A 13,102-nucleotide genomic window follows, 5' to 3' on the forward strand; every position below is an offset into this window, starting at 1 on the left:
TCGCGATGAATGGATAGGAAGAAATATTCAAATTCTTCATGGTAGATTGAAATGGTACAATTTTTCAAATTACACGTCTGCACAGTTGAACGCGTTCTCTGCTCGACGTTTCTTCGTTCGTGCTTTAATATCACGTTTTATTCTCGATCACGATCCAAGTGCTAGTCACTCGAACGTGGTTACGCGTCTCCTTGCAACCGGTGTCTCTCTTTTCCCCTCTTATCATCTCGACGCACCCTTTACTTAGTTGCATGTATCGGTCAACAGGTTTGCTGAACCGCGTTTCGTGATTATTTATTTTATCGACGCGTTCCATCGCGAATTCCTTCCTCGTCGAGTGCAATCGAGTTTTCAAAAAATAGATATTTCGGTAATTATACGGAATAACACCTAATCGAACGTGTTAAATCAGCTGTGAGGTGACAAAAAAAAAAAACGAAATTGTAGTAAGACGATAGAAGAGGAATCGTCCGAGATCAGGCAGCGATTCGAGGGAACGTCGATCGAAGGAGAAGGAAAAGAAGAAGAAGAAGAAGAAGAGGATGAGGCAGGATGCTGTGCTCGTCACGGTACACTAGCCCCTGGACTTGAATGTTAGGGCCCCCCGGGCACGGAGGTGCATAGCTTCATTCAGCAGCCAGCCACTTTTTTACCCTTTTCTTTTTCCTCCTTCTCTCCTTATTTCTTCTCGTTCCCTGCCCCTCATTCTGGACGAGCACCCGTAGCTCCTGGAAGAACGTTGGATCGAAGGGAATCACGTCGAGCAGATTACAGTGTTACAAAGTGACAGTCGGCTCGATTAGAGCCTACCTGGCCCGAAACTTTCTTCTAATGATTTTTGGAAAAAACCATGGACAATTTGCGACAGTTCGTCAACGTAATTTTGATGCTTTCGGGTTAAAATAAATAATGAAAATTATTTTTAACATTTTTTCCTTCACCTCTTGTCTTATGAATTCCAACACTCTCTTTTCCATTTCCCCCGGCCCTTCGTTCGTTTTTTACCTTTCTTTTGGATCGTTCTTTCTTCTGTTCATTTTACTTCTTCGCAGGCCATCATCATCGATCGATCCGATCGATCGATCTCCGCGAGCCGCGCCTCGCTGGAAAACCGCAACGCGGATCTAGTTAACCGCGCCGCGGAAATTATTCGCGGAATAATATCAGTCACGGTTTCCAATCCTCGCTTTACTCTTCTTCTTCCTTCGAATCCTCCAGGGTGAACGCGTTTCCTAGCCGGAAAATAAATCATTCCACTTCTGACTGATTTTTCCTCGTCTGTTTATTTATTTAACGCACACTCCGCGTTGAGAGTTTCTTTCGGTAGATTAATAATCTTTTGAGAGAAAAAAATCATTTACTCGAAATGATTTTCAAAAGAATTCTCTGAAAGCCTGTTATCAGTTCCAGAGGATAAAAACCACCCTGTCGATAACGTTTCTACTCGCCGCTTTCTAATACCCTCCCCTTTTCCAGGTAAAGTCGATGAAAAATTCGCGAGATCCGTGTAATTTGCCCGGCAACTTCCCTTCGTAATTTTCGTCGGCTTAATCGCGCACCAGTCAGCCTCGCTATTTATTACACTGTAATATTGAAATAAGCAGCTCTCTCTCCTTTTCTTTCTATCTTGGATGAAACGTGTATGTGCGCGTGTAAAGAGAGAGGTCTTATTGCCGTGGCTGTGATAAGACTCAGAAAGCCATTAAAGCGTTCCCTTGATCGGCATTTAATGAAGAAAATCATAATAACGAAGCAGCTGCACTTTCTTCCGAGGCCCTTTGCCTCGCTAATCTTGCCGCCGCTTCCTCAATTATCGACGCCGACAACCATTCAATCGATCCGTGACTAGTATCGAATTAAAGAGTATCGAAAGAAGCCATTGAACAGAGACTTCGTGGATCCGTCGAGAGATCTCTTTCATCCAGGATATTGGGTGTTAATTAAGGTAATCGAATTTTCGTGTGTCCATATTTCTCGCTCTTCAGCATTTTGCATACAATTATTTATCACCTTTCTGTGGTTTTAAATGACGATCAAATAATGGGGGAAATTAGCGCCCTATTAATTATTTACTTTTATTTAGAATAAATTTCAATTTTTGAGTTAAAAACGATCAAAGAGCCCGTGAAAGTTTGATAGCTCCGAGGAGTTAGAAATGTTAATTCTTAAAATAGAAATCCTAATTACTAATTATTAAAAATAAAAGAAAACTTATTAATTCCATAATTTTAATAATCCTCAAAATCATCGTGCAAACTCCGATGAATTCATGAATGAGACTGATTCTATCAGTCTGCGATTACGATCAATCGATAAAGATTGATAAATCACGCAGCACGTGTTCGATTGATCGAACAATGAACATAAAAACAACAGGATAATTTGTACAGCTGTTTCCGTCGTTCAGCTATTTCTTTCCGATCAGATTTAACGGTGACATAGAGAATCATTCTCCGAGCTGATTATCTAGCCAGTATCGTTCATAAAACGCATGTAATCGCGTTACGAGACTCGGCGAAATCCGTCCGCTCTTCTATCGCGCTCGATCTCGCGAACGGATCGACATTCATTTCGCTTAATAGCACGCAATAATTACTGTTTTTCAACGGAAACGAGCAAGGTGTATATGTCAGATCAGGCACGATGTGCTTCGCTGGCCTCCGGCCTATGATAATCTGTCCTATTCTATAACCGTTCGGTGAATATCATTAAATTTTAACGATCCGTCTTATGGATCGAAGCTGTCCTTCGATCGCTATTTCTCGCTTCTCTTTCCTCTCCGCATTTCCAACCTCTTATCTCAATCCCGAACAGTTTCTTCTCTTCTCGAAATTTTCTAAATTAGATAATCTGTTACCAAGGCACGTCGTGCAAACTAATTTAAGCTATTTAAAAAATTAAAAATAATCAAATTTCGAGCGAACGTTAATCCAGGAAAGTCGCAAGTGTTACTGTGCCGTAAGAGAAAAATACAACGAAAGGGGTGAAAAAAAGGGAAAGGAAAAGCGCAAAGACCTTACGGCTTAAGCGCTTCCTCGAGGAGGCAGTTAAAGGATTAGAAGACTTTTTTAAGTCTGCAAACAATCTCGAAAAGGGTTGGAGAATCGTTGCTTGGGTGGATGTACCCGTAAAATCCGGTCATAAACGCGCCCGGAAGCCATCGGCGACAGCTCAATTTTCGAAAATCACCTCTCAACCCTTCCGTTACCTGCTGTAAGAACCTGGTCGAAAGCCTGTTTGCGGATTTCTTTCTTTTTCTTTCTTTTTTTTTTTTTTGTTTTATGTAAACACCGAAACCTGTGCTTTTCCCAGTTTATAATTCGACGTCTACGTTTACGCTTACTTTCTTTTCTTCGACAAAAGGGTGTTGATTTTTTTTTAAACATCTAATTGATAATAAAAGATAATGAAAAATTTTCATGTATTTTGGCGTTCGAGTGTTTGGTAGAAAACACGATAATCCGAGCTTTTCGATCCGATAATCCCCGACTCTGTCGTGGATTACAAGATGTAAACGGTAAGTCCTCGTCGTAAACGAGCCGTGTGACAGATGACTCGATTTCGAAAGAAACAGCGGCGAGTAACCCTTTTCTATACCTGAACATCCCTCCGGTAAAAAGAGACATCGTCGACTTTCAGTGAAAAGGAAGTTCCGGCAAGATAGCGAAGAGAAGGGGTTGAAATAGAAATAAAATCGATACACGACTGGATGAGAGATATGTAGGAACAGAAAGCGAAGAGAAATGATTTTTGTATTAAAGGGGAAGTCTGAAGGAACAGGATGGACGGGGTGGAATATATTTCTGCAGATTGTCGTGGAAACGTGTTCGCGTAGAAACGATAGAAAAGAGACGTGATTTGATTTGAATTTAGAAGGGAATTGAGAGATTTGTGCGACGTTCTTGATGTTTTGATTCTCTCGCTCGGATATTCTAACAGGGTCAAAGATACGGTGAGACGTTTCGGTGTTTTTGGAATTTTGTTTAGAAATTTTTAAATTTTAGAATTTTGCGATCTTAGAATATTAGAAATTTTAAACTTTGGAATTTTTAAATCTTAGTAATTAAAAAATTTGCAATTTTTAAATTTTTGGAATCTTAGAATCTTAGAATTTTAGGAATAGAAAAATTTCTAAGTTTGAAATCTTAAAATTTCATCTCTGAGAAACGAAGCATCAAATTTGATATTTAGCAGAGGTTACGCGTGCTCGAAGGGTGCAACACGTAAAGACGAGGAGAGAGAAGAAAATTAAAAGAAGAGAGGCGAAGGGGTAGCCCCCTCTTTCTACGGTGTATTACACCAGGAACGGAGAAAAGTGGTTGCCAGCTGAATGGCCGGTGTTTTACAACAGTGGCGAGAATCGAATAACCCTCGTGGCTTTGTTGAATCGTGGCCTCACGAATGTACCTGCGGTAAAATCATCCACTACTGTGCGTACCGGGGTCGTGGTGGGATCTAAGGAGGCACCGTAAAGGGTTAAAACGCCATAAAACGAGCCATTATCGTCACAAAAAGGCCGGAAAAATGTCCAGTTACGTTTTCACCGATTGACAGAATTATAATTGCACCCTCTTCTAAATATTCACGATTCCTTCTTTCACGCTCTTGCGTGTCTCCTTTTTTCCTTTGTACCTGAATAACTGTTTTTTAACCATACGTCCTAAGAAATCAACGCAATTTCCCAGCGAACGTTTGAAATGGAATTCTATATTTCTTCGAACGCTTCGCGAATTTTTAAAAGAATCGCCCCCTATTCCTGTCCCATCGAAATTCCGATACTTTGGTAAACGAAAAACGTACACATCAAAATTCAACCTTTCTATCAGTTTAGAATGAATAAATATTCCATTATGAAAAATATCATAAGTTACTTTAAGTAATTGAATCACTTACCTGAGGACACATTTTGCACTGATACTTTCTCGGAGGATGAGAATGAGGTCCAGGCAGGTGAGGGTTCAGGTGAGATGGATGAGTAGGTTTCACGGTCAAAGGTTGAGGAACCACCAGCAAACTCGCTGGAGGACTTCCGCTGCTCGATCCACCAGCACCACGGTATTGATCATCACCTGGAATCATCAATCACGAGGTTAAAAATCACTGGGCTCTGGAGTCAACTTACCTTGAACTTGTTAATTGTATTTATTACTTATATAGGTAATCGCGAACAGGTTGAGCCTGTTTCATAATAAACAATCATCATTGTGCAATGTTAATTAGATTTGTTTCCGTGATCCACTTGTAGGATCTAAAATTAAACTACTTTGAATATGAAATAGAAATAATTTTCATTTGTTAAACTTTACACTGTTTTTTTTTTTAATTATTCGAAACTCTTCCGTTTAAAATACAATTATATACGTAAAATGAACTCAGAAGTAATTGTATGAAAAAAAAGGAATAATATGCAATGACTTATACGTGATCAGATTAGAAAGCAGATAAGACAGAAACGGTCTTAATTCATTGAGTAACCAGCGATTAGCGAGCACTACAGAGTAGGAGAAATTCTGCTACCATTCACAAGAATTAACGCAAGATAATCTGCCAATTAGATGATATTGAAATCCACGAAAAAAAAGAAAAATGAAAAGTGGTGGTGGGACTTAATGAATCGACGTGAACGCGACGATATACAACAAACGCACAGAATAATTCAAGGAATTCTACCTGCGTTTACCGTGATAAGTGATCTCGAATAAAAAAGTAATAACTAGAGAATATTATACCACGGCTACGGAAATAAATATTGTTACAGAAACGGTGGTAATATCCCGAGTCATTTTTTGTGTACATTACAAAAGTGCTACTTTACTTTCATTTATAAGTAACTTCGGATAAAGGATTAATCATTCGCGATTGATATTCCTGATAAGATGATAGAAAAACAATTTATGATGTACGTTTTTACCAGCACCAATTAGAATGTTTGAAACTATATTATTTTCGAAATGAAAAATTCTTCTTCTAAATAATCATTAAGCCAACCGGAGCGTTGGATTAATTTTTCTAATAAAAATTTCAAAGCAGGATATCGACCGAAATTTTTCAAATCAGCGTGATCGATAAGGTGGCGATAAATGTCGATGAGGATAATTAATGAAAGGTATCCGCGAGATATGAATTGCGAGAGAAAGAGGCACGCGGTGCGGCGGACCGACTGACGCAACAACGGCAAGGGGCAAGGATCCTAGCAGGTTGCAAGGACGAGTGATCCTGCATTACGAGTGGCTGTCATTAAAGGCAAGTTCTCAATATCGAGATCGAGCCACCGTAACTTGTACAGGTGCATCTGTTCGATGTGTGAGTGAACGTTTCCACTCGAGATCGATCGAGTTCATTTTCTCTATCAATAACGCACTTCTGTGATGACAGAAGGTAATTTTCAATTAATTTAAATAATATAAAATATTTTTCGTAAAGGCTGAATTGATTAACTTTTTAAAATTTTGAATTTTATCGATTTCTCTAATTTTGGTTTTTCTGGGATTAATCGATTTGACAAACGAACGAAGGTGATAAAAACAAGCTAACGCCTGTTATCCTAGAAATTCGAATCCTGAATCATCCGGAGTGATCCCTTAATTCTTCTGACTCGTGAAACGAATAAAAAGAGGACGATTGAAAGTTGCAAGGTAATTTGGTCGTCGATCGAGCTCGAAGCCAGTAATTGAATCTTATTTTTAAGCATCCACGATGGCTCGTAAGGTTCGTCGGTTCTTCTTTTTATCGACAGCAAACGGATCAGATACGTAATTAATTACAACATCCTCCGGTTAATGCTTCTAACGCTTCCGTTCGTTATTTCATCGAAAATTTATTTTGCACGCGTTATAACGAAAGTCTGATCTCCGGTTTCCTCGTGGCGTGCGAAACGTTTCGCATTTTTTCGTAAATTGAAAACACCTTGACGTACTCTTTTCGCTGGAACAACTTTGTCGATCAAAGGCATCGTACACGCCGGAGTCGTTTGCGAGTTGATGAGGCTGCTTGATGAGCTTTCTTAGATCTACCCAATCCTAAATGCGATTTTGATGTTAATTACTGCGAACGAGGGCTCGACGAAAGGAGAAATATCATTGTCAGACTGCTACTTGTCTGATTTAATATATTGCCGCTATTTAGATTATTGGATGGATGTAATTTTCGAAAAATTCTTCAATCCTGCCTTCGAAATGCTTATTAATACGTTTTTATTTCCTTTTTATTATCGTTTCGAATTGTTATTCAGGTTGAACTCCTAATTACTATCATCTTAATAATTTGGAAGAACGGTTCGCAATTAACATATTAATTAATATTAATATATCACGATTTTTCCTAAGGTAGCCTACTTTACTCGATGAATGAAATAGACAATACACGTATTACCCAACTTGTTCTGATTTTATTTCAAACAACTTCTTGTTTCGAGTTCGAAGAAATCTTTTCACGTACGCGTTCGAGGAGAATTGCAAAAAAGTAATTCAAGAACACTAAAGAAGACAAGGCACGCAACATCGAGCAGAAACGATAATTAATCATAAATGTTGTTAAAAGTGGTCACACGTTTACGCGTCGTTCAAACTTTAACAAATTACCTATCGTCATTCGTGCATGTGTTCTTTGTTTTTTGCATTAACCATCGTACATCAATTACCATCGTGTTATCTGATATTATTTCCGTCTAATTGATCAGTCAGCTCGTGTAATTGCTCGTGCGTATGCAAACGTGAGACTTTAACCCCTGACTAGAGAATCACGAAGTCCTCTCTCTCTCTCTCTATTTTAATTCAACTTATAAACATTCAATTCCAGTGAATTTGCATCGCGTCACATTTAACAAATGACACATTTTGCAAATGAATCGGTGCCACCGATCTCCTTCTCCTCTCTTTCTGTAAACTTCCACCATGTTTAAACGATCATTTCAATTTCTAACGATTCTACCTCATTTTCACGTTTTACAAGACACTTCACTGAATTCTATCATATTTCTCAGCACTTTCAATATTACTCGTGAATAATTAATAATCACCCCTCTATTGCTCGTAATCAACCTCCGGGAAGAGGAGTGGGTGTAAAGAGAACATATAAATTGCCACCTACAACAAAATACCGATCTTCCAGTATCTCTCGTGCCGTAGAACTTGTTTCATCTACAGAGTGTGTGATCGTTATAAAATTTCATCAATGATTTTTAAAAAATCAAGTGATCAATTTAACGTAACAGCAATATTCCTACGTTTAAGCCTTGCCAATGGAATAAAATTTGTTTCTGAAAAATAAAATCTTTCCTGGCGCTCGAACTTAATTTAATCATCCGGTACGAAGTTTATCAGAAGGTACAAGGTTACAGTGAGAAGAATGGAATATCCAAAGTGTCCGATTAATTATTTAAGCGACACCGTGTATAACTAAAGCGAATTCTGTTTCTCAGCTACCTTCGATTCTGAACTGTCGTCAAATCGGTCATAACGTGAAACGAGTCGCGACCACGTAACCGTTCTCCTCGCGGCACAATTAATTGATCTTTCTAGCGCGCTTGAACCCGATAATTATCATTTGCATACGCGATCTCGTGCACCGGGAGCCCTGATCGTCATTCACCGCTTCTAGACGCACGGGGACAGAGGCAGGTTCTCCTTCGGCTGGCAATTAGCGCACGCAATTTCGCAATATCGCGGAAAACACCGACCAACGCGTCCATTTTCTGCGTAGTTTAACTCGAATCAACGATTTCCCCGACGAATCCATTTTTTAATTTTTTTCTTCCTTCTTCTCGCGAGCAATTAGAATTTCTTTGGCTAACCAATGCTTCTCTCGATGTTAAAATTTCGATAAACAACGCGGCGAGGAGAGGCTCCCTTTTGCGGAACTCGAAGCAGCGGGAAACGCGACTAATAGTCGTGGGACCGTGACAATTGTCTCCATTGTGACACATGTTTATAATTGTTTACCAGCTGCGTCGAAACGAGCCGGAATTCGACGAGGCTGCCTCTTTCGTCGAGGAATTTCAATAGTTCGTCCCCGCGAAATAAGAGTTCCTTTCTTTTCCATCAATCCCGATCGGCGATCGGATTATTTTCTAATTTTCATTTTAGAATTGTAACGAAAAGGCATCAATTTTCGAGCTAATTATTACCGAACGATCGCGTTCTTGAAAAGCGAGAAAGGGAGATAAAGAAGCGTGAAAAGGCGGCGCGGACGGTGGCGCGTAAGTCGATGTTAAACTCGTGAAGAAAGATTAAAAAACGAGAGTCAAAGCAAGGGTAAAAGGGTCGAGACCGATAAAGAAGCTATTATCGCGTTTCTACGATTCTCATTCGTCCCATTAAGATCTCTGTCGTAACCAACGGCGAACAACACGACACCGTGGCCTGTGCTTGTCTCCTCGAGTCTCATGAATATTCGATCCGTTCGTCGTCGAGCAACGATTCTGACGTCATCGAGTCGGAAGGATCAAGGATCCTGCCTTTGCACGCTTTCAATCTGTTTCGCTGTATCACGGTGCATCGTGCACTTTTCATTTTTACCAATCTAATCTTCGCTTAATTTCAATGTTCATTTCAATTTGTTTCAAGCCCTGCTCGGTTGAAAAGGAAAAACAACCACGGATTATATTAACCTTTTTTATATATATATATATATATATATATAAATACATATGTAATGAGATTTGTACAGAACGTACAAGGCGTTTCAAAATAATTGCATCTACTGCAGATTCGTAGCAATCAATTTGAGATTTAAAATAAACTGCCCTGGAGATTGTTCATTTTTAATTTTTTATTTTTTATAAATGAAGAGGGGGAAATTATAAGGATTGATAGTTTCAAAATGATTTTTTGAAATATCTTGTAGGGAATATGCACGTCGAGCTATGCAAAACGAATGCTATACATGACAGAATAAAATAAAATATGCAAAGCACGAGAGATAAAAGATATTTATTGAACAACTTGAGAGAGAATAAATATTCTCCTCGAATGTAGATTTGCATAGCAACATCGGCCTGGATGGAAGAATGGAGCAAAGTGTAAATCGACTGCCTCTTTTTTTTTTTCAACCAAACCAACGCGTTCAAGGTGTAGTTCATGTAATTACTGCTAATTCATTTTTTTGAAACTGTCAATTCATGAGCACACGCGATCGAAGATTCTTTATACGGTTCCACGGTTTCGGAGTTTAGAAAATTAAAAATTTTCAATTAATATCCGTATTAATTGCAGATCCGAGTCTTTAGTTAATTTAATAAATCCTTGAGTACGATAAAACGAATTTTCGTCCGGCGAGGAAGCAACAAAAGGATCAACGATGTTTTATTCCGACGAACAGGACATTTTGGTCGATGAGTCGACGCCTGGGGCCAGCATTGTCCGAAAGGTCTCGAGACGGAACGGAATTAAAATCAGATGCACCTTTGGCAAGGTCGTTATGTCATCGGGCAACTATTAAACCACTAGTTTTCAAGGGGAGCCGGTCTCGCCAAAATCGTCTCGACCAGCTTCGCTCAAAAATATTTTTCCTCCGTAAAAAGTGTCACGAATGCAGACGAAAACTATAATAGCCTTCATTGGAATTTCCAAAAAATGTCTCATTAGTCCAAGTGATTGCTGGATTTATCTGATCCTCTTTCTTTTCCCCCCCATGGATGACGGACCATGGAGAGAGCCCCAATTTTTATTCAGATTCTTATCACACTGTTCTTTTTAAAAATTATTCTTTCAATATACGAATCTCTGGTTTAAAAAATATGTTTTGTAAGTCTGGGTCATGATTGACCCAGGTTCTGTTGTCCAAAGGTTAAATACCGCTTGTCAGACCAAGTTTTTACTGAAATTCCCCGACGCTAATATTTTTGTCTGTCTACCAAAAAAGAAATCCTAGTTTTTCGATTAAAAACGAAAGATATACTATGCTGTGCTTGACAATAAAAATTCTGTTGGTTAAAGGGACAGGTTTTTTTTTTCCTCTGATGCAGACACGCCGTCTGGCAATCGTCTAGCATTGCCGATCAAGTATCTCAGGTGTTTTTACGATATTTCAGCATCGCTATTTGCCCGCCTCCGTCGCCCGTACCTTCAGTTTGATAGCTTTTCCAGAGATTTTACCACCCTGACGGGCACAAAGTTTTACGAGGTCGTTGCTGGATTTTATATCACGGCGCGATGGTAGTTGGTCGATGAGGAACGACTCGATTCGCGCGTTGCTTTATGAAAACATAGCCCGTGAAAACGAGCCCTTTCCGACTTTCAACCTCCTCAATTTTCCTTCAACGTTTACCTCAACTATCCATGATTTGAGGAGACACTTTTCAGAAACGTTTCCCGAAGCATTACATCGTTACGATCTCTTTAAAAGATCGTTGAACACGAACAACGATCGTTTTGAAGGAAAATCAAGATAAAAAAATCCTTGTGTAATCATTATCAATAAACGCTGTTTCTAAATTACTTTTAATATTAATATCGTCAAAATTATGGACGGTTCGCAAAAGAATATAAAAATTGCATAATTGCAAAATGCATTTCCTATTCAGGTGTATTCAGGTCGAGAAGAGACATAGAAATAGGGTGAAAAAAAAAGAAGAAAAATCCAATTTACGAGAAATGCAAATCGGAATATAGCTTTATAATGGTTGTGTCCCTTGCGAAACGGCTTGGCTCCGGTTCTTAGCGCGTCCTTTCATGAATCTCGAACGGAAACGAAAGCGAGACACCGTCTCGTTACGGCCACTGTTAGATCGAGAGTCGATGCTGTCGTATGTCTCTCCTGGGACAATTTGCCGCCTCCTTTCTCGTTCCGTAATTTTGATATTTATCTTCATTAGCGCGGCTGTGCGTCGAACGCGAGGAAACTGCTTTCGAAATGCATTCTATTTTTCGTTTCTGAATTTTTTTCTCATTTTTAATTGCTAACACTTTGAGGAATATCAAATTTATTTTCCTATAGAGAATAAACAATATTCATTCTCCGTTACCTTTTCGCAACATTTTAAAATACCTTTCTGTAGCACAGAAAAGAAAAATAAATGAATGACGCAAGGAATAACGTCAAAGAAGGAACACAACTTGCAACGATACAAGATAGATCGAATCAGTAACAGGCTGCTTAACATATTCATCATTCCCACTTGAAAACAGCGTGTTAACCACCTGTGGCGACACAAAGAGCACCGTGTCGAGAAAATCATGCCGACAAGAGGTCTTGTACAGGGACGAGCAAACAACAGAGGAGATCCACGCATAGGTGAAAGTCGTTATCTGTTACATTAACGAGCAACCAGGCGTCATGGGATCACAGACAGTCCGATGGGAATCGTTTCGTAGCATGGAATTACCATGGCGGAGCTGATTCGGTCATTAGAGACGACCATTTGCCGCGATTACGTTTCGAAAACGGAAGTCGTGACGAAACCGTGACTCGAAAGAGCAACGCGTCTTACCACTGACTTCTACTTCTTCGTACACTAATCACTTTACTTCTATTCCATCTTGACACAATAATAATTTTTATTTTAACGTGTAACATGGAAATGTAAAAATAAAAATTTACAATTATTGGTTAATTTTCAAACTTGAGCTTCTCAATTGATACCTTGCAATATTTATTATTTTATTAATTATTTTATTATTCAAAATTTGAGGAGTCACCCTGCTACGGTAATCAATCCTCTAACGGCGGACCATGGAGAGAGCCTCAATTTTAATTTTAATTCGTACCTCGTATTATTTTCATTTTCTAAATTTTAGGCAGTTATTAGGCGAAGGAAAATCGTATTAATGGTACCATGTAAAGAAGCAAAAGCCGAAAATAAGCAACAAGTTGCATGCGAATTAGATAATGACTCAATTCCTCGTTAACCCAGAGGAGACCGTCATTATCCTCGGCTCGCGTGTCTCGAAACCGAAACTGAGGAACACTTTCGTTCTGGGCCCTAAAATTAGTTCGAAACGTTTGCGTAAAACGTCCCTCACGACTAATCCTTAATGCATGGATCGCATGACGTTGAAATTTCGATCGAGACGGGGACCCATGTCCAAAATATCGCTGCCTTTCTCCACACGGGATATCGTATACAAAATAATATTTCGATCGCTACAAGTGTAAACTAAAGCTC

The 13,102-nt window shown here is 39.2% G+C and overlaps 1 protein-coding gene and 1 long non-coding RNA gene across 3 annotated transcripts in view; one reads left to right on the plus strand and one right to left on the minus strand.

The window, feature by feature from the left end:
- Positions 1-13,102, minus strand: part of LOC114879944 (zinc finger protein rotund-like) — a 127,745-nt gene that overhangs the window by 42,741 nt on the left and 71,902 nt on the right. For both annotated transcript variants that reach the window (XM_046287359.1, XM_029195379.2), the window contains exon 5: positions 4,894-5,069. In XM_046287359.1, the coding sequence (XP_046143315.1) occupies positions 4,894-5,069 (176 nt within the window). The remainder of the gene's footprint in view (positions 1-4,893; positions 5,070-13,102) is intronic.
- Positions 8,128-12,441, plus strand: LOC123988194. The gene is made up of 3 exons (XR_006829750.1): positions 8,128-8,324; positions 9,844-10,078; positions 10,212-12,441. It is a non-coding gene; the product is annotated as an uncharacterized LOC123988194 (long non-coding RNA).

The sequence above is a fragment of the Osmia bicornis genome, chromosome 10 (genome assembly GCF_907164935.1).
Source record: "Osmia bicornis bicornis chromosome 10, iOsmBic2.1, whole genome shotgun sequence".
NCBI lineage: Eukaryota > Metazoa > Arthropoda > Insecta > Hymenoptera > Megachilidae > Osmia > Osmia bicornis.